The sequence below is a fragment of the Botrytis sinoallii genome (genome assembly GCF_014898435.1).
Source record: "Botrytis sinoallii strain Bc 23 chromosome Unknown BSIN_012, whole genome shotgun sequence".
Taxonomy (NCBI): domain Eukaryota; kingdom Fungi; phylum Ascomycota; class Leotiomycetes; order Helotiales; family Sclerotiniaceae; genus Botrytis; species Botrytis sinoallii.
Genome location: NW_024066039.1, coordinates 608227 through 635212, shown reverse-complemented (window position 1 = coordinate 635212; position 26986 = coordinate 608227). Strand labels below are relative to the sequence as shown.

The following is a 26986-nucleotide window of genomic DNA, read 5'->3' as shown; positions in this document are numbered from 1 at the left end:
GAGAGAATATTTATAGACATGTATCCTCGCTGTCTGGTTGTCTAAATGTTTCACTATCACATCCGCATCTCACGGCACCGATAATGATCCACGTTGGCTTCTCAGTGACATAAAATGACATCATGAATGTTCCACCACCATCAAAAACCAAGGTCAATAAATGTGCTTCGCAGTAGTAAGTACTAGGTAAGATGAAGGGATCATGACTTCCATGATACATTAATTCGTGGTAAATATATCAATTGACTTTCTTTTTCTATTCGTTCAATCTTTTATTCTTGTATTCTTTTTCTTCCTGTCTTCCCTCCATCTACATCGACAGTATCGATATCATAATTCAACATGGTAGGTCATCGAAGCCGCACAACAGGAAATGATAATGCACATGATGCCAAACAAAGTACCTATCTCCGCCGAGACGTAGAACAAGGCAGACCATCAAAAGATAGGAAATATAGATTTCGCGATCATGGACCATTGGAGCCAGATGATCGAAGGCGAGAAGAATTTAAGACGAAATTATTAGATGGAGTGAAAAGTTCGAGTTTGGAGGGCTTCCGCAAGAAAGATGAAGAGGTATGTTATTTTCCACTTTGTTTTATCCTCTCCACATACTCAAATATATCCATATATGTGCAAAATGGAACATCTCACTAATTCTTCCCACAGCTCAAGGAAATGCCAAAATCCGTCCGTAGCTTTTACGAAGAACAAAATAATCGTCTGGATGACTGGCTCGAAGTGAATGCTCTCGTTCAAGCCCTTGCAGATGATATCCTCGAATCCTTCGATCCGCGAGATGATAACGGAGACGGAGTTGCAGAAGGTGGTGGCGCATTACAAGATACCCAAGGATTTGTCGAACCTTTCTTACCAGATGCCGAACAAGAGAAACGTCAAAAAGCTCGAAGAAGCGCAAAATGGGCAATCAATATAAATGTTATCGCAAATATCATCTTGCTAGTTGCAAAGGCGGTGGCGGCTTTCTATTCCTCGTCTCTTTCTCTCATTGCTTCGTTGGTGGATTCCGCTCTTGATCTTTTGTGTACGGTTATTGTATTCACGACAAATCGATTGGTGCAGTGGCGATTGATGAGCTTGAAACGGAAATTTCCCGTGGGAAGAAAAAGATTGGAACCAATTGGGATTCTGGTCTTCTCAATCATCATGATTATTTCATTCCTGCAAATCCTTCAAGAATCTGCCCAGAAACTCATGTCCAAGGGTCCGCATGAAGCAAAGGAATTACCCGTTATTGCTATTGCGTCAATGGCTGGTACAATTGGTCTTAAGGGACTCATCTGGTTCGGATGTATCAGGATCAAAACTACTCAAGTACAAGCTTTAGCTCAAGGTATGTATATCTAGATTCCTAAACTATCTCAACACAAAGATACAATCCCACTCACTAACATGAATTAAAGACTGCAAAACCGACGTCGTCTTCAACACACTCTCCCTCATCTTCCCCTACATCGGCCACGCCGCCAATCTCTGGTGGCTCGACCCCCTCGGCGCCGGACTCCTCTCCCTCTTCATCATCTACGACTGGGCATCCACCTGTCTCGAAAACATCTTCCGCCTCACCGGTTCCGCCGTCGACGATCGTCTGCAGCAAAAACTCACATTTCTCGCGTGGCGCTTTGCCCCTCTCGTCAACGGATACAAAAGCATCACGGCGTATCATGCGGGCGATGGGGTGTGGGTCGAAGTCGATATTTTGTTGTCCGAGGGAACGACGCTCGAGGAGGCTCACGATGTCGCGGAAACGTTGCAGTATTGTTGTGAGGGCTTGCCAGAGGTGGATAGAGCGTTTGTCACGTGTGATTATGCGGTTCAGGGACCGTCGGGGCATGCGATGGAGGGGATTAATTGAAAATGAGGGGTAGGGAGATGGAATTCTTGCGTTCTTGAGTAGAGGGAGATAGATGCAGGGGAGGTGTGATGGATGAATTGGGAATGTTGAATAGAAATACTGGGATTGGGATTGAGAAAGGAAAGAAATTAAAAGAAGAAGAGATGATATGATGATTTGAGGGGAAAATCTGGCAGTCGAATGGACATCAAGATATAATGATGAGATGGATAAAATGCTTTTTTTTTCATATAGGAACAGGATACTTGGGCTTTTAGGCGCATTCGGGCATGGGGTGGCAGCGGAGTATAGTGTAGATGGCGTTTTTCATTTTTAAAGGGTAGCATATATAAAGTTATTAGTTGAGTATAAGAAAATAGGAATATTAATATTTACTCTGTAATAGGGATATAAATCAGAATAAAAGTTATAAAGTTCATTATCAGTATTCTTTATATCTTCATCTACATCTACCTCTACATCTAAATATTATCACAACTCATCTTTCTCATTTTTATTTCCACATCCACAACTACCTTCTCCCCCCTCTCCCTCTCCCTCTCCCTCTCCCTCTCCCTTTTCTTTCTCCTCGCCACTTAACCCCGACCCAAACCCCCTCCTCCAACTCCAATGTCCCCTCACCCCTCCCCTCACCCTCACCCACCTCCTCATCTCTCTCACCCCCTCCCCCCTCCACCCCTCACTCCCCCCCAACGCCTCCACCGCCCTCTCCACATACAACCTCGTCTCCCACTCCCTCCCCAGCACACTATACGCCAACGCCGCACTGCGATATCCATCTCCGACATGACTCTGCAGTCCCTCCATCCCATACAATTCAATCAGATACAGCGATTTCGCGAGGAAATCCGCCGGGGGAGATAGGGATGAGGAATTGTATTCGAGAGACGATTGGAGGGAGAGGATCGTGAGGATGCGATGGTTGGAGTGCTGGCGTTGGGGGGTGGGCTGCAGACAGTGGGGACAGGTGCAGTGGAAGCCCCAGGAGTGGTGGAGGGCAGAGCGGCGCGAACCAGAGGGGATGAGGGGGTTGGTGTCTATGGAGAATTGTTAGCGTGCTTCTTTTTGGAGCATTGAAATCTTTCATGTGAGTTTTCGGAATAGCGGAAATATCGAGGGGGGAAATGGGGATACGTACATGTAATAGTGATTTCCTCCCCCGCCGCAATCTCCCGCCCCGCAACCGTGTAATGTATTAGTGTTCTTGCGTCGAAGTAATAATTCGCATTAGGTCTACAATCGTGATTTAATCGCGCGGTTTCAGGAACAACAATGCTGTGTTCTTGGCCGAGGAAGTCTTCTCCGAAGGTATTGGTGTTGAGACGGCCGATGATGCCTTCGCCGTTGTGGAGCTGGCGGTGCGGTTCGTGCGCTGCGAGGGAATAGAGGTGATTTGAGGTGGAAGGGGGAAGTTGGGTGGCGGAGAGGGAGAAGAGAGATGTGTTGTTTAGAGAGAGAGAGGAGGAGTTGTGGGATCGGGGAAATGCGGAGTTGTGGTAGATTCCGATGGTGGGATAGGCGAAGAGGATGGTGCCGCGTTTGATGGGGCGGGTGGCTATTACGCCCATTCCTCTGCCGGGAAGTTGGCGGGTTTCAAAGGGTGCAGGGTTTGAGGAGTTGTAGAGGGGTTGGAAGGAGAGTGAGGAGGTGAAGGCGGGGAGGGAGGCGATTTTGGAGGCGATCTTTGGGGTGGTGAGGAGAGAGATGCCGCGGCCTGAGGCGAAGGTTGTGGATGTGTAGACGCAGAATTGAGGAGTTTTAGGGGAGGCGGAGGTTATGTTGGAACAAACGGGTGGGTAATGCCATGGTGAAGGTGTTGATGATGTGGATAAAGTTGTACTGGATTCATTGCTGTTGATGGAGAGAAGCTGTGAGGATTTACTTGGGTAATGTTTGTTCCGCGATAATTCGAGATTTGAAGGACATATAGAATATGAAGACGAGAGAATGGAACTCGAACATTGTGCATGTGATATAGAATCTAGGATATCGAATTGAACACTTGCTTTCGCATTTGAGAATGCTATGAATGATGTTATCGCAATGAGTGATGAAGAATGCATTTTGTATGTTTAAAAATCAATCAACCAATTGAAAAAGAAAAAGAAAGGCCGGGTACAAAAATGTATCTATACATAATACACGACAATATATCGAACTCCTTCATTCAAAACATCTCAAACTGTCAATTCGTCGGTCCCGATGTCAAAGGTCTGTTCTGCCAGTCTCACAGGGCTGAAGAAGTATATCTTGTGAGAAATGAAACATCAATGCGGGAACCAAAGATCGTGACTTTCCGTCAAAGGTTTCCAGATGCCCAGACTTTGACAATCGACTGAGCTTTTAGTATTCGTACAATATAGTTTCATACTGTTTGTTCCTGAATTGGCGAAACTTGAGCCACGTCTTGGATACTGAGAATTCTCATTTCAGAACACTAGCTCTGATTTTCAATGAAAGTTCTCGGAACAAGCTGCCCTAGGTATGTGTCTGTTGTCTTTCATATATCAATGCGTAAAGCTTGTTTTTAGCTGGTGAGGAGAATCGAGACTTTCTCAATTGATTGTGAATCAAGGATGAAGTTTGAGATGAAGACGTGGGAAAACTTGAGACGGTCAAAGCAATACGGGGTGAGAATAAGAGGATCCGTGGGGAAAGCATTCTTTCATACTGAATGAGTGGAAATCATTACAACTTTCCATACAAACAGTCTGCCTCCACGGCAGTGGCCCTCGGGGAGCCAGCGGAGCGTCATTAGTTATTTCTATCATGAATCTTCTTCTGATACAATTGATTGTTCGATATTCGGGGTAAAGGCACCATATTCAAACTGGTCTGGAGCACAGTCATTTTTATCGAATGATAAGGTTAATACTTTAACAACTAGGTTAAGGTACGGTATAGATAATAGATAATTGAAATAAGAAATGTAAAGGGAACGAAAGACGGTGAGGTTTATAAGAATCAATTTTTGTGTTGGATGGAACGAGATGGGGTAAGATGGTATGAGATGGGATATATTTAATTTTTGTCAAGATGTCACGAGTATATTTAAGCTTCCATGACGATACCATTTTCTTTGCTTAGGTCACCACTCAAATTCCTACTCGTCAACTTTTCTTTATCATGAAGTTGGAATAAACTACAAAAGAAATAAATTCCTACGAGATATGTAAATGATATCAATGTATCGTCATTCGATTAAATCAGCAGCAGTCTTCCGAAAAATTATAAAACCTTCTTATACCATTCAAAGTCTTGCCTGTACCAGAACAATGACCAGCAATTCCTCGCCAACGTTCCTTCTACCAAAGATTACACCACTTCCTCGATCCCTCTATCCAACAACATTCAATTTTACCCCTTCAGATTTCCATCGACAAGATGAATCTCCAGATACAGAATGGTATTCTCAACCAAGATTTGTTCAACACATTGATGATGGCGCTATATCCATGTTGAAACACTACTATGCGACCTTCATCACGCCCAAATCATCTGTTCTGGATATCTGTTCATCATGGGTTTCGCATTTACCTTCATCACTCAAACCAATCACCATGATAGGAATTGGGATGAACGAAGCAGAATTACAGAGAAATGAACATCTTACCAAGTATTTTGTCAAAGATTTGAATCTTGACCCGAAATTGGAGGGGGTTGAGAATGATTCTATGGATGTGGTGATGTGCAATGTATCGGTGGATTATCTGACTCAACCGATCAAAGTTTTTGAGGAGATGCATAGAGTGTTGAAAGAGGGAGGGGAAGCTCATATGGCGTTTAGTAATCGATGTTTTCCAACAAAGGTGGTGGGGAAATGGATGAGGATGGATGATGAAGAGAGGAGGAAATGGGTGGGAGGATATTTTTGGGCAAGTGAGGGATGGGAGGATGTTGAAGAGGTGGTATTGAAGGAGGGGGTGGGAGTGGATTCTTGGGATTGAGAGGATATGAAGACCCGGTGTTTTGTTGTGAGAGGGAGGAAGATGAGACGGGCTTGAGAGGGGGGAGGTGGAGGTGTCTTGATAGGTGCACGTGGAGGATGTAGAAGGTGTGGAGAGTGTAGATTTGACAGTTAAGTGTGATAGAGAAGAATCAACAATGATTTTAGGACATGAAGATCTGGTCTTCGAGGTGTGGGAGGAAGAGGTATGGATATATGAGGCGGTCTGGGGTGAGGGGCTGTAGATCAGTCGATATTGATGGTGTGAATGGTGTAGCTTAACAAAGGTTCATGATAGAACCTACTGGATAATAGTATTGAGGAATGAAGACGATTCATCTTGACATACAGGAAGACAAGAAGGAATGCCTAGTAGATGCAGTAGATGCTCTACATACGAACGGAGCATCCGGAGTATCGGGACCGAGATACAATCTGAAAGGTCGAAAATTAAGGAGGATGTAAGATTCCGAGTTCTTGATGGTGATTGATGGATTTCCGGGTGAGCTTCGGAAATGGTTCGTTCACGTTATCATTTGAAGGCGGGCCAGGGGTTGAAACACCGATGAAAATTGAGTTTATAATTTGTCTCGATAAATAAGATGCATTGTCTCATTGTTTCATCATCTACGTATTCGAAGATTTCCAATTTATTCCATTCATCCACTCGTCCATTCATTTGACGATGCTATTCTGGGCATGAATGGTTGTCGTTGGCAGCTGGAGAGATATCATGTCAAGGCCAGAATATGTATATGTATATGGATCCACGTGCACTTTCCAGCATGCTGGCACGTGGCTGGTAATAAATGCCCAACTGGATTCCTCCACACAAAACCACACGGAACCATCCATACACAACATTTACACAACATTTGTCAGACAACATTGACAGCATTGACAACAAGAATGGGCTCATCGCATAGAATTCAATGACTTGATCGACGACTTGATCATTTCAAATAACTGTCTGGCTGCAGTTTCTCTCAATCTCTTCGTTCTATCATGTCTTAATAATGTGCTTACATTTTCGGTAACTATACTGGGCGAGAATTTAACCTTAACCTTGCCGTCGTCAAATCCTTCTCTTGCCATGTTACATTCGCAGGAAGCATGCACGATATTCTATTTCCACGTATTCGAATCTGAAACTACTTGATTTCCTAATGATCAAGTAATGATTGATATAAAATCATGATTCTCTGGGGGCTACGCCACCTCCATAATTCAGCCATACTTGCAATTTCCACCGTTATCGTCTTGTCAACATCGGATGGGTTCACCCATTTCTCCAATTTCGTGTTCAAGCTTACACTATGCCTTATGAACTTTACAAAGTTTCACATATATGGATACGAAGACTGAATCTGTACCAAAATCAATACTTACCAGCCAAAGAAACTTTCGCTTACAACTCGTCGTCGTGCTTTTAATCAATTAGAGTTTTCGAAAGTGGATGGGAAGTCGAGACTTCGATCGATTCGGAATATATTCAAGAGCAAATACCCTCAAAATTAAGCTCCTGAATTTTCGAATCACGCACATGAGAGGGTCTCTAGAAGACCCTTTGCTTTAGATTGCGCTGGTCGCGGAATATAATTCACCTTTGTGTAATTCACTTTTTCATGACCACAAACTTTACTATTCGGTCGTTATGGCAGGCCAGAGGACTTCTTATCCCATGAGTTCTAATCAACATCTGCCTATGTCCAATCACAATCACGAGGCCTCAGATTCGCAGGATGTTATCGAAATGAAGGATCAAAGAAACGAATCGCATTATCTTCCTAAAACAGACCGCGATCAAGAATCCTCATATACTTTCCATACGATCGAAATGGAGGACCAAAGAATCGAATTGCATGACTCTTCCAAGACAAATCATGATCAAGAAACTTCATATGCTTTCCATACAATCGATATGGAAGACGAAGAAAAAAGACCATATCCCGTTCGAATGGATTCGCTACAATCAGCTCATTCTACGAAATCCGGGCATTCCAATACTGGGAGAAGTCATTCAACAATCAGACCATTCGACACACAGGAAGAGGACTTGGTGGGAGATTCGGAACCAAGTCACCATCACCAACATCATGATGGTATTTTCTGGCGCTCACCAATTTTGATGGGTGGGAATTTATTTATTGGAATCATCGCTAGTATTGCTCATCATGTATTTTATAGTCGCATGGTAGGAAAACAAGTTGGAGATGATTTTTCTCAACAGTGGACTTTGAGGTAAGTTCTTCTAGTTGCATCGACATCTCTCAGCAACACTTCTCAATTCTTACCCTTTATTTCTCAACCTTCATTTCCTATTTCTCATGTCTGCCATAATAACAACTGGATTAACACAAAAACTTAGATATGGAACAACCTTTGCTTTTGTTTCACAAGTATGTCTCGTCAGCTCAGTTGGATTTGCTTATACACAATGGCTTTGGAAATCTTTGTACCATAAGGATACTAAAGTTTCCGTTAACTGTCTCGATGCTGCTTTCGTTGCCGATACATCTGTTTTATCAATTTTGAATACAGAAATGCTTTGGAAGCTTAAGCTGGGATCTTTAATTGCGATAGCTGCATGGTTAGTCTATTTTGATTTTGTTATGTGTGGCATATTTCAATGTTACTTGAGTCTGCTATATCTCATCAGCTTTGCCGTCTCTTCGATCTGAACTTGAGGAGTGAAGCCACGAAATTGTGGCCGGCTATCATGAAAGTTTTGTACTCATTCTAATACAGGTGTCTACCCATTGGCTCTCTGCTTACTCCCGGTACACTCTACGTTGTACCCAGCACCAAATCCATTCATACATACGCCAATGTCTCTTCCCTCGATATGTATGGTCATGATCAACCTGCAAGATTTACATACTCAGCGCCTGTAAATGTTACAGATGGTGTACAAAATGAACTATTTCTTGGCCCACGAACGATCATTACACGTTTGTCAACGGCCACTGCAACGCAAGGAGAAATTCTTCCAATAAATGCACCCTTCTCGAATGCAACATATGATGTACAGTTTTACGGACCTATTGTCAAATGTAACGAGGCTGATTCAACTACTGCTACGATCATACAAAATCTTCGAGATGAATCTATCGCCAACATCACCGGATCGGTTACAGAAGTATCAAATTATTACTACGCTTTTGTTCCTAACCTGGGAAATTATGACAATAGCTCATTGCCCAACCACGGCGTTACAGTAATCCCTCAAGCCCGACTTCAACAACCTCAGAATGCTTCAAATCAACTCTGGATGGGCTATTCAAGATACACTCGATCAAAATCCTTTCAAACAGAAAATCACTACACAATTTGTACGCTCTACAACGCATCATACGATATCAACATTAATTTCGAAGAAGGAATCCAAACCGTCACATCCAAATCCCTCTCCGTCCTTAATCCAGTTCCTTATCCCGATATGAACACTCCCCTCTCCAACTCCCTCATGGTTCAACATGCATACTCAGCTTACATGTGGTCAATTGCAGATCTGATGGTTGGCACAATGGGTATTTTCCAAGCTGAACCTTCAGCTCCCGGTCTTCCATCTACGTATTTCTCGGAAATCACAACGCAGATCGCTCATACATCCTTGCTTGGTAGCTCAGATTTGGATGCGTTTTTTGAAAGAAAGAGTAATGACCCTTTGAGAAACAATAACACGGCGGTTAGTGATCAGAGGGCGCAGGATATTAGTTTAGCGGGAAATGCGACTCTAGAAGAGTTGGTGGAGGAATTAGCCTGGAATGTTACGTGTGGATTTTTGAATAGCAATTTATTGTCGTATGTTTTCCTTTCATTATTCTCATCAGACTTCTATCAGAGAGAAGAAATGCTAACCAACATATACAGCCCTTCCGTGAATACTTCAGTCCTCTCCACAATGTCCATAAACATATACGCCTACCATTCCTCAACTCTTCTCCTCTCCTACGGAATAGCAATATTCGTAGCACTTATCGCGAATTCTCTGGGCGCATACGCGTATCATATTAACGGACGTTCGCATAATAAAAGTTTCTCGGCCATCCTGGCAGCAACGAGGGATAGCGAGTTTGGAAGACTATTACCAGGGGGAGTGAGAGGGAAGATTCCATTGCCGGAATGGGTGTTGGAGACACAGTTAAGATTTGTGGATGTGGACGGCGGTGGAGTTGATGAGTGTGGGATGGGTGGGAAGAAGGGAGGAGGGAGGAGAGTTTAGAGTTGTGGGGATGAGGAAAGGGCATGAGGCCAGAAGGGGAATGATCCCGGGGGGATGTTTTCGGAGAGTTAATGGATTATGACTCGGGATTGGTATGCATGGCGATTTGAAATTTGGATTTTGAAGTTTTTCAGCGTTGGAGTTGGGGTTGGGAGGTGGAAATATTAAGTATAGTATCCTGGGGACTTTGATACTTACACAAGAGCTATAGGAGTTGATATTTGGATCGTCTAGACGGATAGATAGATTTAATTTGTGATTATGTAATGATTTCCAATGACTGATTATTTGTACTCTTGTCAAAGTTCTTATCAGTATTCATTATCATCTATGTCACCTGCGAATATTCCGAATCATATCACGTCACATCACATCACATCCTACAATCCAACCACCTCAAATATAATATCCCAATTTCTCATATTCAATTAAATAAAACCCCATTCAGAGGCACCAGATCCTCCCATGTACCAAGCAACGCAAAACGCAAAGTCTCCGCCTGCCTGGTATCATGAAAATAACATCTTCCCCAAACTCCCAAATACAGTAACCCCATCCTATCGAATTCAGCATTTTCAAGGCAAAAAACATCATTGTTCATGCACTCCCCAATTCATCAAATTTCCTTCCTTCCTTCCTTTCTTTCCCTTTCATAAAACTAAAATTAAATTAAAACCTATATAGTTTTTAAGAGTACATATGCATATGGATACGATGAAGTGGAAAGAGGGTTTATCGGTCAAAGTATTCCGTCTCTTCTGAAGATCTCTGGCTGAGAAAGATGCTGGGTTTCTTGATTGAATTGCTAATTGTGATGATCTGAGTTTTTGGATTTGGTGTTTTCGGAGAATGTTGTTATTTATTCAATTGTTAGAATACGTAGGATTGTTCGCAGAAGAAAATGAAAATGAAATTAAAATGAAAATACAATGAAAATAAAACCCCATCCACCATTCATTCCATCGTTCAAAGTAATCCTTCTCTCCTCAAGATTTCCTTCTGAGAAAGATGCCAAACTTCTTGATCAAATTCCCAATCGCAGTAACCCAAGTTTTTTGATTCCAGTACTTCCAAAGAATCTTAATCTTGATCCAATCCCCAGAACACTTCGAACACTTCGAATCCTCGAAGAATGGAAATGAAAATGAAAATAAAACCCCATCCACCACCCATTCCTTCATTCAAAGTAATCCCTCTCTCTTCAAAATCTCCTCCTGAGAAAGCTGTCGCGCATCCTCATCAAACCCCTCCTCTCCCTCCTCCTCTCCACACCCCTCTTCAATCGGGCTCAAAAGCGTCGTACTCATTTCTCCTCTCCTAATCTCCTCATCCACAATCTCTCTCTCCTCTCCCGCAACCTCACCATCTCCTCCATCCTGCTCCTGCTCCTGCTCCTGCTCCGCATCCTCAAACCCATCAACCGCATGCGTAATCGGACACTTTGGTCCCCCCAATACATTCTCCATATCGTCGAATACAAACCAGCGTGCGCCAACCCCCGCACTGCTAATTTCCTCTTGGCCCCAGCCGCCGTCTACGAAATCAGGGTGGGGTTCGCCGTTTGCGCCCCAGATGTAGGGTTCTTCTTCTTCTTCTGCTTCTCCATCCTCAATATCTTCATCTCCCTCATCATCTTCATCTTCATCTTCATCTTCCCCCTCCACCGCACACTCCCTCAACCCCTCAATCTCCTCATCCAGTTTGTCACTCCTCCACTTTCTCACTTTCACAATGACTTCGAAATCTTTCACCAACTGCGCCAAAAACCCATCGATCTCGTCGGGTTTTAAGAAATCTTCCTTGAGTGTTGGTGCGAGGGTAGCGCGGATATCGTCCATAGGAGCAGTGCTGAACCATCCAACGGGTTTCATTGTGAGGTCTCGGACGGGGAAAGGAACAGAGGGACCGCAGTGAGGAGAGGACAGGGAGGAAGAGCGTGTGGGGCGGGTGAAGGAATGAGGGAAAGCAGAGAGAGCGGGAAGTTTTCCTCGTTGCACGGCGCTTATTACGCGTGGGTTTCTGGTCTTGGAGAGTCGGGAGGGAGGGTGAGGGGTTCCTGGATGGTGGATTGGGTTTGGAATGGAGATGCGGTGTTATTGGTTTCGTTACCATCATCACCAGCGGAGTGAGAAGGAGCAAGAATAGTAGAAGTAGAAGAGCCCGCAACAAAAGGTAAATCCTCACTCTTCACCCCCATTTCCCTCAACATCTGCTGGATTTCCTCGGGTGTCTTCTTCACCATGCCTGTTGGCGCACCGATCTGCATTTCTTTCCCTCCTCTCGCATCTCTCTTATCCTTCGAAAATGCACCCGGCATCGCAGGAAAATTGCCAAATCCAAAAGATGACGAAGATGAAGGTGCGGTTTTCGGTCTTGTGGGTTCATCTGCCGAGTCGTCACAAGTGGAGAGTGGGGAAGATCCAGATCCAGATCCAGAAGTGAAGAGGGTGGAATGAGAAGATTTTTTTTGAAGCAGTAAGCTGGGTTTCGGGGAGATGCTGTGGGTATGTATTCGCAGGGTGGAAAATGCTTTTTGCATTTTTTGATGCGCGAGAGTGAGGTTGAAGCGGTGTTTTCGGGGTGGGGAGGTGGGGTTGGAGGGGAGGATGGAGGACGAGGTTTGAGAGGGATGCGAGGAGGTGAGTGAGAGGGTGTCGGTTTCGTGCGCGAAAGTTACGTGGCGGAGACCGCTGGGGCGGGAGGAGTTGAACATGGTGGATGAGGAGGAGGAGGGAATGGTTGGGATGGGGGGTGGTGCGGTTAGAGGGTGAGGAGGCATTGCTGGGAGAACTCGAGAATAGCGATCTGTGCGACTGATGGCGCCATCGCGATTTGGGGCGTATTCTTGTAGCTCGGAGATGGGAGAGATGGTTGATGGAGCTGAGAGATCGGGAGAGGTGGCGGAGCGAGAAAGTTGGGGGGGAGCCATGGTGATGCGAGGTTGGTGGAAGAGAGAGGTTGGGGAAGGTGAGGAGATTATATAGTGGGAGATTTGTGGGGTTTCGGTAGAGGAGCGCGGGTCGGGGATTAGATTTGCCGGGTAGTGAATATCGTCGAGGCTGCCGTCTAGTGAAGCGCGGAGGACGGTATCCTCGCTCAGTTCGGGGACTGAGGCGGGGATATTGTGTCCGGCTAGGTAGGATAATGGAGGAGGTGGTCTAGGAGGAGAGAGGGGGGGGGGGAAGAGGGCGGGAGAAATCTGATGGGATGTCAGTGAATTTGAAGAGGCAATTGTTCGGGCGGAATTGGTTACTTGGGGAGTTGGGAGAGTACATTTTTCTGTTTTAGCATGTTAGTATATGGATCAAGTTAGATCCTTGTGTACTATCGTCGAAGTATGATAAGTTGGGAGAAGTAGATCAGAAACAGAGAATAGTAAAAGATCCTACAAATCTTTGTCTACCTGTGCAAGTAGTAGAGAACTTTCAATAAGAGGGGACATTTTGACACAACTCTCGTCGAAGCATGATAGATTCAAAGAGCTAGAGAACAAGATAGAACAAAGTCAAAGACCTCAAAATATCCATATACATCTACGAAGAGTAGAGAACTTAAAGTTGAAACTTTAACAATAGAACTACTATTGTCGAAGCATGACAAGCTGGAAGAATCAAGGTATGTGAGATAATGCTGATGAACATGAGAAATAGCTTTCTACTGAGAAAGTTTAAGAAAGTTCAAGAATTTGAAAACATATTTGAACTACTCTCATGGAGTGTGATTTGCCAGAGAAGCTATGAGTTGAATAACAGGCAAAAGTACCTAACCATACTACTCTCATCAAAGTATCCTAAGTTGGAAGATAGAAAAGAAACAAAAGTAGGTAACAATAGAAGGAAAAATAGAGACCCAGTCCACTTTGATCACATCATCTAGTAGTAGAAGATGATGAAAGAAAAACCACAAGAGTATTACTTTCATCAAAATATAATGGATGAAAGACCAAAAAACCCAGTAATATCAATTCAAACCAGTCTTCAACCTGTTCCTAGATTCAAACGAGAAGTTTGGAGTCTCATAGAGAAGAGTTATATAACGATAGAAACAATCTCAAACTCTTTCAATAATATGTACCAAAAATATCACCTAGAAATAGAAGAGTATAACAAACTCACCCAGTAAACAATTCCAAACCACCAAAACAACTCTAAACAACCAGAATATCAGTCTCTAAAGACTGATAAGAACCTAAAATATGGCGCAAGCTAATGCAATAGAAGTGGTTGATATCACAGTCGTTGTGTTGAAAGTGCGTTATGGTTGTGATTACTCAAGAAAGAAAGAAAGAAGAAACAAAATCTCCCCCACAAAATTCCCTCTGGTGCGGTAATTTGAAGGGTAAAAGCGGCTGAGCACTTACTTAAACAAGGCTGAGGTGGAGGTGATTAGTTAGAATTGATTATTTAGTTCTCAGCACTGGGATTTAATTGGAATATTGGGTTTGTGCAGGGAAAATAGGATGGGAGTGAGTTTACAAGGAATAGAGGTTATTATTCATTGATTAGATGGTTGAGTATTTATGAAATTATTATATTAGAGATTAGATTGCTATTTTGAATGTAATTCAGGTTCTAGAAAGTTGTTTTTCATTGTTTGGAAGGGGGTTGAAATAGTTGTCTGGTTTCTTCAGCTTGACAACTCGGGTAATGTGATCACGTGTAAGGGGTATTATTGTGGACTTTGTTGACACTTATCAATACGAGAGTAGGATTATATCAAAACTGGTTGTCTTTTTGAGTAACTATATATTTTCGTTATGAACTCATCACGTCTTCAAATGAGATGTGAAGTATGTAAGGTTATATTCCAGATATAGCAAATGTAGAAGCAGAAAATAGCTTTTGAAATAACGGAACCACTCAAATGAAGTAGATTAGAATTGGAGGATAATGAATGACCAGTGAGCTCATAATGTATCATCAAATCAACTAAACTGATCTATGTAAGAAAAATCAATTTTACTAATAGAAATGATAACCTGATCAAAATTTGTTGAAATTATACTAATTCTATGTCCAGGAGCATAGAATCGATGGGTTTTGACTGTATAGATGAATTGACTTAACTACGATTCTCATTTGTACAAATATTAAGCTAAAGTCAAAAATAGAATTTCGATTCCGGTATTGAGTCTCACGAAGCATGAATAGCTCATATCGAAACGTGTAAATAAAATGATCTGAAGTGTTAAAAATCTGCATAACACTATGATCTCTAAATAACAGTATTGAGGAAATTCCTCCTTATAATACACTTTTTGAAACTTCCTCTCTAAGCCTCGAGCATCAAGCATGAATCATTTTTTGATGACGATACTCCCGAATATGTCACAAATGCGCATAAAATTCGATGATACATCACTTCCTCTGACCATCAATCCTGCATTCTAAAGCACAGAAATATCAATATACTGTATTTACATAAGGCGCGAATCACAAAGGGGCCAGTCATCTCTCGGGTCAGGGATTACATCAATAGAATAATTTAATCTCTCATTTTCCAAACAGTATATTGATTTCATGGGTACATTTTTGCCATCTTGTGTGACAGAAACATTCTGACGTACCCATTCTCTAACAATTTTCAAGCGCAAGATTCTACCATCTCTAGAGTCGCCAATCTTAGAGAATTTTGATTTCGTATTTGAATTGTCAATAATTTAGTTCTAGTTCTCTTTTCCGCAATCAAAGTTCTTATTAAAATTGCAATTCAATGTGTCTACTTATTTTCCTTGGGAAATTATGATAAGAATGAGTGAGCTCTCTCGATATACTAGTAAGCATATGTGGTTGGCTTGTGAATGCCAAGTTCGTCTGTGAGTATGGTATTAGCCTCTGGAGGAAGGTTGTATTGTATTTCGCTGTGTAAATGATTATAGGTGTAGAGGATATAATGAGGAGGAATGTAATGATAGCATGTTGGGTATTCAAGTATCAAAGGTGTATGCTTTTTTCGTAAAGGAAGTTGGTGATACCTATGATTTTAGGTCCGGAACCTTATTGATCTGGTTCGAGCGATCTTGAAGACTCAGTGGGTAGCGGAATAATGAAAATCGAAATGAGATGTGTAAGACATATATTCATTTTACTGACGAAAAGGCAAATTACAAAATTAGCGGTTGACACGCTGTAGATAGCATAACAAAGAAACTCTTTACCCTCAGATCACGAAACATTTCTCCAAACATTGAATAACAAATCCCAAGCATCCCATCAAACCAAAAAGATATCCCTCATCGCCCTATTGCTATCCTTCCCATCCTCAACCAAAAACTCCACTCTCGGCCCTATATGTTCATGATTCCATTCCTCACCCCCATCCTCCTCCCACTCCTCTCCCACTCCCGTACCTTTCCATCCAAAAGGTACCAATCCATGTACTCCCCACTGCAACCAATTTCTGCCGGGGCCCGGCCCAGTCATCCGAGGTCCCGTGAATCCATTAATCAGCGGTTGGAAAAACTGTTCTCGGGCATTAACCATCATATAATCCCACCCATCTCGCATGTGATCTCCTTGACTATGAAAGCGGTCTTTGTAAGTTTCAAAACATTTATTTCTGATATAAGGCGAGGGAGTCGTGAACTTGAGGACTTTGGAGGTAGACGCTGCGGCGTGGGTGCCATGTACTTTCCCATTTCGTAGTGATCTCTTCTCCCCCTTTGCTTCAGATACGAAAACAATTCTTCGTATTCCGTAGAAATCCTTACTCAATCCCCCCCAGCAGGAATGATGTCTCTTCACTGGAATATCAAAGCTGAATCCGATGTTTCTCAATTCTTTCCTTACATCCATGTCCCCAAATAACAGACGAAGCGCATCATTCACGGGAAACAAAAGGTCTGAGCAAGGTTGAAAAAACTGTGGCTCGTATATAAGACGATCTTCCAAATCTGCATGTGTATTTGACATTGGGAAATGTTGATTCCCCGTTTTGTCAAAAATATCATGATTTGTAAAATAAACGACATCCTTCTTGAGATTAATGTAGATGCCTGTTGCTTCATCGCTGTACGTGGATGGTGCACTGAGTCGAACGCCCATGGCGTTGATCTTATCTTGATGACCAGGTTTATTGGACATGCTCACAAGCTCATAGATAGGTAGAGCTAGTGAGCGAGAGATGGAACAGACATGCAATAGCGGAGGTATGACAGAAATGGGTGTCAGAAAGAGAGGAGTCTTATTCTTCATTCCATTGTACCTTTGACTCGAGCAACCAGGCGTCCAATGAACAACAATTGGTATGACACGCGATTCATCAGTTGCAGATCTGGCGGCAAGCTTCCAAATCTCTGTTTGAATCTCGACTGGAAGCAGTGCAAATTGGTGAAATGTAGTGGGGGCCATGATCTGCTCCGAATTTGAGGGCAAGGTATTTTTCATGTGCAAATTATGGCATTGGCTACAATTTTTGCTTGGCAGTCGAGTATATTCTACACTCTGTGTTGGCGGAAGCACGGTCCTGTAGCAACAAATTTTTCCCATCAGCGGCCTGCGAGGAGTGCGAGGAGTGCGTGGTACTGTGTATTTGCGGGCGGTCCTTTTCCGTCTTGGCATTGGAAATTGATGGTTAAGAGGATAATCTGCAAGGTGATGATGAAGAGAAAGTGTAAGCGAAGAAGATGGAGGTTGTAGGTAATTTATATCATCCGGGAAAGTTTAGCGAGCGGCACAGCCACGAAACGGAGAAACACGTGATAATCTATCAACACAGGACTGCTCTCCCAAATCAGGGAATTACTAATGGCTCCCAGTCAACATCATCCGATATCGTTGTATAGGAAGGAGGATTCGATATCCAGGGTTTAAGAAGTTCGTTTGATCTATAGACAAAAGATAAATAACCGGGCCCCAACTATTAAGTAAACTCCATCATAACTCATCACATCTGTCAATATAAAGACTAACATTGCCTACCATCATATTATGCTCAGATCGCCCTTCGACTCTTTCTCCTTCCTCCTTTGCCTTGTGCACCTCTAACTAAGCTACCCGCATCCAGACGATCTTGTGCATCTTGCTCATCATCATCATCCTCACTACTAGTAGCGCGGTCCATATCGACATCAGTCTCATCAGTTCCGTCCAAACCCTTGCCATTATTCGCAGCAGGTTTCTTCTTCTTTTGAAAATCTTGGATATGAGCATCGGCCAAAACTTTAGTAAAAGTTCTTTGTGGACGACGGCGTGCCGAACTGGTACTGGTTTGCTGTTGTGAGAGACCACTAGTATGAGTACGCTCTCTATCAAGTACCGATGATATCTCATTTGTTTCAGCAGGAGTAATAGGCTGAGAATCGGAAGATTCTCCGGACTCCAGATCATATGGCAATGCGACATCGCGAAATGCTTTGAAACGAGCGACGTTGGAGCAGTGTTCATTCTCGACACGAAATAATGTCCACATGCCTCTACGAGTGATTTCAGAAAATCCGACAAAAAAGGATACGGTACTGCTGTGCTGGAGGTCGTGCGTATATATCGAATAAAATATCCAATTGAATCGAAGGATTGGATCGACAATCATAGCTGCATAGTACCACCAGGTACTTTTGAATCCTCTAACATCGCGAAGAAGTGGTTTGTTAGCACCAGGTTGAAGCAGAGACCAATCCATCAAAAGATCCCAGGTACCTGTGTTTGATCAGTAAGAGATCTCGAATCATTAAAGACATAATACTCACTGACGTATATCGCATTCAATGTAGCAAAAAAGCTGAACACGATTAAATTCGTTCTGTCTCTATCTATTCTGTAGATGCTCAAAGTGACATAGTATACTATGGTCATAGCATATTTACCACCATTGACTATCATATTGATTAGCATAAGGATGTTTATGACGTTGAATTATCTGAAGTAATTGTTTACCTAAATGAGGGAACATATTTTTGGTATCACGATAACGTCGGAAGCATTGAAGTAAACGCCATATAGCTGGTAAGGTCGAAAAAAATCCAAGAAGACGAGAGTTTGTAGAATTACATTTCGTAGGATTGTGCCAGGACGTCGCATAAAGGCAGAAAAAGAGCTCTATATTCTGTTCAATGCGTGAGATTTGATCTATGATTCATTTGACGGAGAAACTTACACTCGTTAAATAGGTGAGGGAGCAATACATATCACCCAAGAAGAAATCTCTAAACTCTACGGGGTATAATCCAGCCAAAAGTAAGCGCCACTATTATAGGTGAGTACGAAATTTATGTAGTAAAATGATAATGAGAGACCTACATGAGAATAAACAAACCATTTCCGGCTTCTGTGAAAAATTATAGGGGCAGGCATAAATATTATCATGACTGTCACGAAAATCAAAATGATGGGATAGTATATAAACATTTCTGGTGTCCCATAGCCAGAGAAGTTGATCCACAAAAACAGTCCGAATAGAAGGATAAGAAATGCTGGAAATTCGCTAAGTTGCCGCCAATCCAGATCATGCCGAGGATCAAATTCAAAAACGAATTTGTAGTTAATTTTGTGTCGAGTCCAAACACTGCAATCGAAACAGAACAATGAAAATAAATATAAACCGAGAAAGTAACCACCGTATATTTGCAGCAGATAGCCGGTTTGAAATCGGATCGTGGGATCAGGGTGATCCAAGTATTCACTGCCGGAGATGATTCCCTGAATCGAAAAGACAGCACCAATTCCAATCAGCACCCCATTTCTGAATGCACTACCGGATTGGTCCATCGACTTTCCAACGGTTTTGCGCAATTTCCCAACAGCAATTTTATGATTACCCTTTTCAAAATATCGTGCGTACAAATCTTCAACCGTATGTATGTGCCCATCAAGTACATCGCTATTGACGAACCATGCCTTGCTAACCTTTTCCGTCATGAACCGAAGAGGGGGGTGCGCATTGGTTGCCTTGTCATATTTTTTGTTGATCTTACGAAACGCAGTCCGGTTCAAGAGCGCATAGGACTTTAGAAGTTCCATACCTCGGTAATGTTCTTGTAAAGCCAGCTTCAACTTTCGTTTCGCGGTTCGATAGGATACATCGTTTTCGTAAGGCCGTCTTACATAGTCGCGATTGCCGTTGGTTGCAACTCCATCGTTTGGATGAGACTTAAACTGCAACTCAGGTGAGTTTCTCATACTAGCTAATGCCCTAGAGTTGGCTCCTGGATGTGGCCCCAGTGCTGTTGCTTTTGCATTATCTACCATTCTCCCGAAAGGCGCCAGCCAAGCAATTCGATGTTCTTGAGAAGGATGCCCGTTGAGATCTTCATCTCCAGAATGATCACGAGAAATCCTTCCCATTACTGAACGCTCGTCATCTTTACGTATTGACCTCGCATGTTCTGCGTCTGCCACTTCTTGTATCCTGCGGTTTCGCATCTCATGCAACTGTTCTCTCAAGACTTGTAATCTGATTCCCGCCTCATCCTCCTTGGACCTGTAGAAAGTTTCGACCTTTTCAAGCTCCTTATCCATCCAAGAGAGAAATTCTTGCTGACGTATTCGGACATGATCAAAGGCAACCATATCGACGTCAGGACGACTGTGAGATTTAGATAAGGGAGTGCCGACTGAGAAGATTCGCTTCAGGATCGGCTGTCCATGAATATCATGGGATTCAGCGCGCGACCCGGGGGCCCTTAGTGAAGCAAACTTAGGTCTAGTCGGACTTTCTGTTGTACCTACTTCATATGCGCTCTGATAGGCTGATATAGGGTTCCTTTCTGGGGTTCTTGATGGTACTTCAATCTCCAAAGAATTTTTCCTACTTGTGACGGTGGACATTATGCACTCTGAGGATTCGAGGGGAGAGTCAGCTTGTATCGCTGGATCTGGAAGTTCGAAATTGTGCATGTCCATCGCAGGAGGAGTTGGCACAAAGCTGCCGTACATTCCATCATGTGCATGTTCTGTTGATACATGCCTGCTTGCGATTGGTATCGATGTAGCAGGGTTCGATGACGCCGTTTCCGCTCCAGTTCCGTGAGATGCCTCATCTTCCCTCCCAGAAGCTGATTGAGGTCGGTTGGTCGTACCATTAAACCTTCCAGACGGTTGAGGCTTTCTTGGGGCGAGAGGAGATGTAGCACCGTATATACTGTCACTTTGAGGATTCAGATTCGTTCGCGCATCTGATCGAGGGGTTGAATTTATACGATTGGTTGCACGAGCGACTGCTTTGACCTTCTTCTTGCCTTGCTTATAATCGAGATATTTTACTCGCCATTCTATACGATCATTAGGAGCAATTCGAGCTGAAAGATACGTAAATAGCAATGAATATCATACCAGGCACGAGGCTTTGCTCCAATTCCTTTGCAAACTTCATGGTGACTTGGGATCGATTTTGGTAGGACGAGTTCGTGGTTTTGCCGTGTGGATGAGATGTTCGACAAGATATATCTCCTTATGACTTTCTGTATCACCTTTCTACCAAAACAGATCTGAGATAATGCATAGTCAGTTTATCAGAAAAGTGTGTGACCATTACTGTGTTTGGCTCAGGGTTCTCAGTTGTTGGTTGATCAATTGAGGTTTTGGTATAACCCAAGAAATAAATTCAAGTGCTCGGGCAATTAAATAACAAGGTTCCAAGCATCAATTCTAGATCTGGATGTTCTTATCAGAGAAGTGGAGAATGATTTTGTTTATATCAATTCTGATTGGGTGACATTGGGAAATCATTCTGTATGGAGTGGAACAAGCCACTTTTAGCCACCTGTGGCCATCCTTAGTGGGAGCTATGCGTAACCGGTAAATGATGTATATACAGTATAAAATTCTTTACATGATGTAAACTTTTTTACATGCTTATTAAGCAATAATTTTTTTTATTAAATTTTTTTTTTTGATTTTTTTTTTCGAATATTGAATATTTTTTTATATTACTAGGCTATTTTATTCAAATCAATATTCCCTGTAGTATAGTGGTAGTATATATTGCCTCGATGAAAAAAAAAATTCAGTATTAACTTGATTAGGTAATTATCTAATAAGTTAATATTGGAGTTCCACATTTTTTAGATTTTCAAGCCTTTTCTATAGCTACGCCACACGATATTTTACATGGTGTATACACTATGTAAAAATATTTACATGATGTTAATATGGGACAAGGCGGTACACTATGTAAAACTATTTACATGGTATAAATATTTTACATGGTATACACATTATTTATATATCATATATCGGTTACGCATCTCACTCTGGACGAAAAAACGGGCACACCAAGCCCGCCAAAATCAAGACTTTCTTCAAAACACTATTAATTCAAAATTCAATAATAATTTGAAATAACAAAATAAAATAGATAACCTGAAGAGATATTATAACTTATAAGCTTCATTATAATATATTCCAATTTAAAATCAAAATATCGATTTTTGATTTAGATAGATAATTTTGGAAATAATACTGTTTTTTTTGTGTGCTCGTTTTTTCGTCCAGAGTGAGCGCATATCACCACTAAGGATTGATGACCACCTTTAGCCACTTTTAGCCACTTTTGATTTCTGTTTGTAATGGATTATGTAATACATGATATCATGTATTGACACTACTACGATGCTACTCCGTCACCATATTTATTCCTTCATGGCTTGTGTTGACTTGAATGTTCCCATACTCTTCCAACGGGAAGTTCATTAACAGTTTTATTATCACTGTGCCCAAGTCATGGCTCGGACTTCACATGTGTCTCTGTCACTGCTTCTTACCCCTTGCCAGTTCCCCCTTATTGACTCAGAACATCATAATTTGTACCCTCTATAGGTTAAGCGGTGTGGCGGTCAAGCCTGATTCGAGGGTTAAGGTTGCTCCTAAGTTGAGCGACAGCATCCCTTTATTGATTATTTCTTATCAATCATGATATTTTACGAGAAACGTAGAGGATTATCTTCAAATGCCATATGTTTGAGTATCGACAGGTCGAACTTCTGCAATGGGTTAGAAATACCCTGAGATCAACAGTTTTAGCAAAGTCGTCGTTTTAACCTTTTGACTAATATAATCAAGGGGATGCGAAAATCTGGGGTAGGGCTACTTCAGCCACTCAATTATCAATTGGAGATTTTTTTCCCCTATATAGATCTATCTGATGCAGAGTGCTCGAAGGATTCTGCACCATGAAGGAGGTGTTCCTAGGAGTGGAACATGGCTGATATGTTAAGGCTGAAACATATCCAGAAGTCCTGGAGCCAATGCTTCCATACACGTGATATCTATCACGTTGTGAGCGTTATCAACAATTTGGATTCTTATCAGCTATATTTATTGTTGTATGTTTATCGGCTGTTGCCTGAAAGCTAAACTCTTCATTGCTTTCAAGTCTGCTTGGTAAACCAAATTCTTTCTTGACTTTGTTCTTCAGTTCATGTTTTCATAGTGGTATTTAACTGAGCTCTAGATGCGCCCTACAACTATTGTCGATATATGGTTGTGTTGATGGAAAATTATCTGTTTTCCATGGTTCTTGCTTCACCTCTACCTTCATATCTCATAGGATCATCTCTTTGCTCTCTTTGTGCATGTCATACTCATGATCGATTCGTTTTTATTCTCTAGAACATTATTAGCTAGTGTTTGTCAAGGCATTCGCTTGTCTATCAAAAAAAAAAAAAAAAATCCTAGTCCAGATGAATATACACTCCGAACCTGGATGGAGTTATAAGTGAATGATATGAGAATTTCTCCATGCACAAAATATTACAAGAACTACTACTCTGGATCGAAGCAGCTGCTAGAGATCGGAATTTTTTTTTCTTCAGAAAGTTTCATAGTGTATCTAGATAAGATGGGAATTCTTTTGAATTGTTTCCATGCACCCTAATTTACAAAACTCCCTCGAGGGTAGCAGAGATTTCTTTTGAATGCCGCCTTAAAGCCTCAGGAAGATCAAACTAGTCCTCATTTTATCTACTTATCCGATTATATCACTGTTGAACTTTGTCCGATCTTGTTCATTGCCCTCAAGATAAACTCATTTGAATACCTCTTGCATCCTGAAATAGCTTTATAGATTCGACTACTACCTACCTAGTAGTCAACGTCTAGTCGTAGGAACTAGTCGAAATTTGTCGAAATTTCACCAACCCTCAGAATAACCATTCACCTAAACTTGACCTAAGCTAGAAGCTTGTGGGTCCCTTCAACAGTATCAATTGAGCAAGTTAACCATATGCACTCTTTCCTAGCGCTGATTCAATATCAATACCGACACCTTGTCGGCCCATCAACAGCATCAACAGCATCAAAAGCTCTTCTAATATCGGAATATCCCTTGCTACCCTGGTCAAAACTAGTTCAACAATTTTTTTTAGCTCCAGATTCCCAATTAACTCATAGTTATGAAGGGATATAAAAGAGCTCCCTTCTTCCCTTCTTCCCTCGATCTCTCCTTTCTTTTTAGTACCAGCAGCACTTCTACTCTACTCTTTTTCCTCCTTCCATACAATCGAGTAAGTTCAAATCCACACTCTGTCTGCACCCTTCAGATTACTCTGTCATGGAACAGCAATATACCCTCATTGCAACATTTGCACCTGGCTCTAACTAATCGCAAAAGCCTTTTGTTTCATCATAGACGTTAGCGATTGAGTTCTAGATATCTTCTTGGGTTCTGAACGTAAGTTCCACCTTTCCCTTTCCAATCAGTTCTGTACCCAACTCCCTGGCACAAGCTAATCAATCACAGTATATACATCATGAATACCATCATGCAACTCTCCGTTCTCCTCCTGGCCTTCCTCGCCCAAATCACTCTCGCCACCTGGCCTAAGCGAGGTGTCCCCTTCAACGATGTCTCCCTCATCCAACACTTCAACGGCGGCGGTTCCCAAGTCAACTGGGCCTGGAACTGGGATTCCTACATGCCAACCTCCTTCCCCACCTCCATGGAATTCATCCCTTGTCTCTGGTCCGACTCCTCCGATCACACCTCCGTTTGGGCCGCCAACGTCAATACTGCCATTGCTCGTGGTACCGGTCACATCATGGCCTTCAATGAACCCGATGCATGTGGAGGAGGTCAATCATGCATGAGCCCTCAACAAGCTGTCAATGCCTGGAAGACCTACATTCAACCTTTTGCAGGCCGTGCTGCATTGGGTGCCCCCCAAGTTACAAATGGTCCTAGCGGATTGCCTTGGCTACAATCTTTCTTGAGCTTATGCACAGGCTGCCAGATTGACTTTGTGCCAATTCATTGGTATGAGAGTGTTGGAGGTCAAAATTACTTGGCGGACTTTTATAACTATGTTGGTGCCGCTTATGCGGCTGGTGGAAATCGTCCAATCTGGGTTACTGAGGTATGATATTCTTTCCTTTTCATCCCCTTCTTTTCTTTGTCACAGCTTCTCTTGTCAATTGTTCCCTGCCATTACAAGCAATTCCCCATAACAAACTATTTTCACCATCCCATGAATTACTCCATCATCATTCATTTAAACACACATTTCCCCTACGCATTCCCTCTCCCCAAAATCCAACTTCACATCCGCAGCCCTCAACCATCCTTTCATCTGATCATCCGCTAACCCTCCTCCCTCACAGTTCGCCCTCTGGGACCCAGCCACAGAAGCCCAACAAGAAAGTTTCATCGGCCAAGTCATGCCCTGGATGGACAACCTCTCCTGGGTCTCCCGCTATTCCTGGTTCATGTGCACCTCCGACTACAACCTCGAGCCGCAAGGTTCCTTGTGCAATGCAGATGGAAGTCTCAGCAATTTGGGAAATGATTATACCTATTCTCCTTTTTAAGCGTGGGATGCTGCTGTGGCGGAGGGGTAATGAGAGAGTGAACGGGGTCAAGAAAATTTCGTTTGTTGAAAATCATAATTGATGATTGCGTGGAAAATAGATACATAATAGATACCGATATGGTATCATTATTATAGCTAGCTTTTGGCAGCTTTATAGATAGGAAGGCTTGAATAATCTTGCTAGTTTTAGCTTTATATTCGGCTTTAAATTCAATAGATTTGTTTCCTACAAATTTTCGATGGTTTTTGCTGGTTTGATGTTGTGAAGTTTTTTGTTCACGGTGTAACTTTTGACATGTTTGTGGAGGGGAAGGGTGTGAGATGCTTCGCTGACAGGGGGTTCAGTAGTATCTATTAGTCTGGAGAGCTGAAGCGGTAGGTTCCAGTACTCTCATGCAATTGAAATTGTTGCCGTTAAACTCCACGAGCTTATGAGTTTCACTAACGATATACATCATGAACTTTAACTTTACTTTCTTTAGGGTTTCCTTAAATTGTGCTTTGTTCCCCAATATCATGCTACCATTCCATCATATATAGCGGCTATCAAAGATCCCACCTTCTTCTGGTAAGAGTACCTTAAGACAGACCACGCGATACGTTGATCGTAAGTTTTAGCAACTAGCCATGGGGAACAGATAGAAAGATTCGTCATCGTGCAGTTTTCATTTATCTCCAAATCTGTATCTATTTATATCAGAATTGGTGTCTTGAATCTTCATCAAATCTCTACAATTCGAAGACGGAGGATTTATTTCTAAGTATGAAAATGGAACGTTAAATGTACTAAAGCTATGCATCCAGATTCCAACATTTTCGAACAAAATCAGAATTCCATTAAACTCACTATATCCAGGTATCAATTGAAAGCCACACATATTCATATCTATCAAAACCTCCAATTGCATCGTCCAGCAAACATATTCTACGAAGCACTCGCGGATGAAAATTGATATTCATGAATGCTATTAGGAAATGAGTTTACTTTTCCTCAAATAGATCTTCAATACCCAAAACTCTATAAATACTACACTCCTCTCACATAACCAGAAGTATTTAGCTCAATCAATTCCCTATTGACTAAAATGAAAATCACATGACTCTCTCTGACCATAGGTTTTGTTGCATATCTGATGTGAACGGTCTCTGCGACGCGTTTGGGAAACGTGACATGAGCTGGGAATAAGAATAGCATGTGAG

At 42.3% G+C, this 26986-nt stretch overlaps 9 protein-coding genes across 9 annotated transcripts; 4 read left to right on the top strand and 5 right to left on the bottom strand.

Moving 5' to 3' along the window:
• Positions 1-342: 342 nt before the first annotated feature.
• On the top strand, positions 343-1876 carry EAF02_007213 (uncharacterized protein; the record flags this gene model as incomplete). Its single annotated transcript, XM_038903261.1, has 3 exons — positions 343-576; positions 670-1354; positions 1425-1876. The coding sequence occupies 3 exons, from the start codon at positions 343-345 to the stop codon at positions 1874-1876; spliced, it is 1371 nt and encodes a 456-aa protein (XP_038756740.1).
• Positions 1877-2614: 738 nt separating this feature from the next.
• EAF02_007212 (uncharacterized protein) lies at positions 2615-3939 on the bottom strand (the record flags this gene model as incomplete). Its single annotated transcript, XM_038903260.1, has 2 exons — positions 2615-2913; positions 3061-3939. The coding sequence occupies 2 exons, from the start codon at positions 3937-3939 to the stop codon at positions 2698-2700; spliced, it is 1095 nt and encodes a 364-aa protein (XP_038756739.1). The 3' UTR covers positions 2615-2697.
• A 1212-nt stretch (positions 3940-5151) lies between these two features.
• EAF02_007211 (uncharacterized protein) lies at positions 5152-5823 on the top strand (the record flags this gene model as incomplete). The annotated part of the gene is made up of 1 exon (XM_038903259.1): positions 5152-5823. One exon carries the CDS (start codon positions 5152-5154, stop codon positions 5821-5823), a length of 672 nt encoding a protein of 223 aa, XP_038756738.1.
• A 1680-nt stretch (positions 5824-7503) lies between these two features.
• On the top strand, positions 7504-10047 carry EAF02_007210 (uncharacterized protein; the record flags this gene model as incomplete). The annotated part of the gene is made up of 4 exons (XM_038903258.1): positions 7504-8063; positions 8191-8412; positions 8571-9626; positions 9696-10047. The coding sequence occupies 4 exons, from the start codon at positions 7504-7506 to the stop codon at positions 10045-10047; spliced, it is 2190 nt and encodes a 729-aa protein (XP_038756737.1).
• Positions 10048-11228: 1181 nt separating this feature from the next.
• On the bottom strand, positions 11229-11918 carry EAF02_007209 (uncharacterized protein; the record flags this gene model as incomplete). Its single annotated transcript, XM_038903257.1, has 1 exon — positions 11229-11918. One exon carries the CDS (start codon positions 11916-11918, stop codon positions 11229-11231), a length of 690 nt encoding a protein of 229 aa, XP_038756736.1.
• A 134-nt stretch (positions 11919-12052) lies between these two features.
• Positions 12053-12976, bottom strand: EAF02_007208 (uncharacterized protein; the record flags this gene model as incomplete). Its single annotated transcript, XM_038903256.1, has 1 exon — positions 12053-12976. The coding sequence occupies one exon, from the start codon at positions 12974-12976 to the stop codon at positions 12053-12055; it is 924 nt and encodes a 307-aa protein (XP_038756735.1).
• Positions 12977-16259: 3283 nt separating this feature from the next.
• EAF02_007207 (uncharacterized protein) lies at positions 16260-17396 on the bottom strand (the record flags this gene model as incomplete). The annotated part of the gene is made up of 1 exon (XM_038903255.1): positions 16260-17396. One exon carries the CDS (start codon positions 17394-17396, stop codon positions 16260-16262), a length of 1137 nt encoding a protein of 378 aa, XP_038756734.1.
• A 583-nt stretch (positions 17397-17979) lies between these two features.
• EAF02_007206 (uncharacterized protein) lies at positions 17980-21354 on the bottom strand (the record flags this gene model as incomplete). The annotated part of the gene is made up of 6 exons (XM_038903254.1): positions 17980-18683; positions 18734-18859; positions 18921-19089; positions 19141-19230; positions 19284-21253; positions 21315-21354. 6 exons carry the CDS (start codon positions 21352-21354, stop codon positions 17980-17982), a joined length of 3099 nt encoding a protein of 1032 aa, XP_038756733.1.
• Positions 21355-24730: 3376 nt separating this feature from the next.
• On the top strand, positions 24731-25784 carry EAF02_007205 (uncharacterized protein; the record flags this gene model as incomplete). Its single annotated transcript, XM_038903253.1, has 2 exons — positions 24731-25333; positions 25578-25784. The coding sequence occupies 2 exons, from the start codon at positions 24731-24733 to the stop codon at positions 25782-25784; spliced, it is 810 nt and encodes a 269-aa protein (XP_038756732.1).
• Positions 25785-26986: the final 1202 nt, after the last annotated feature.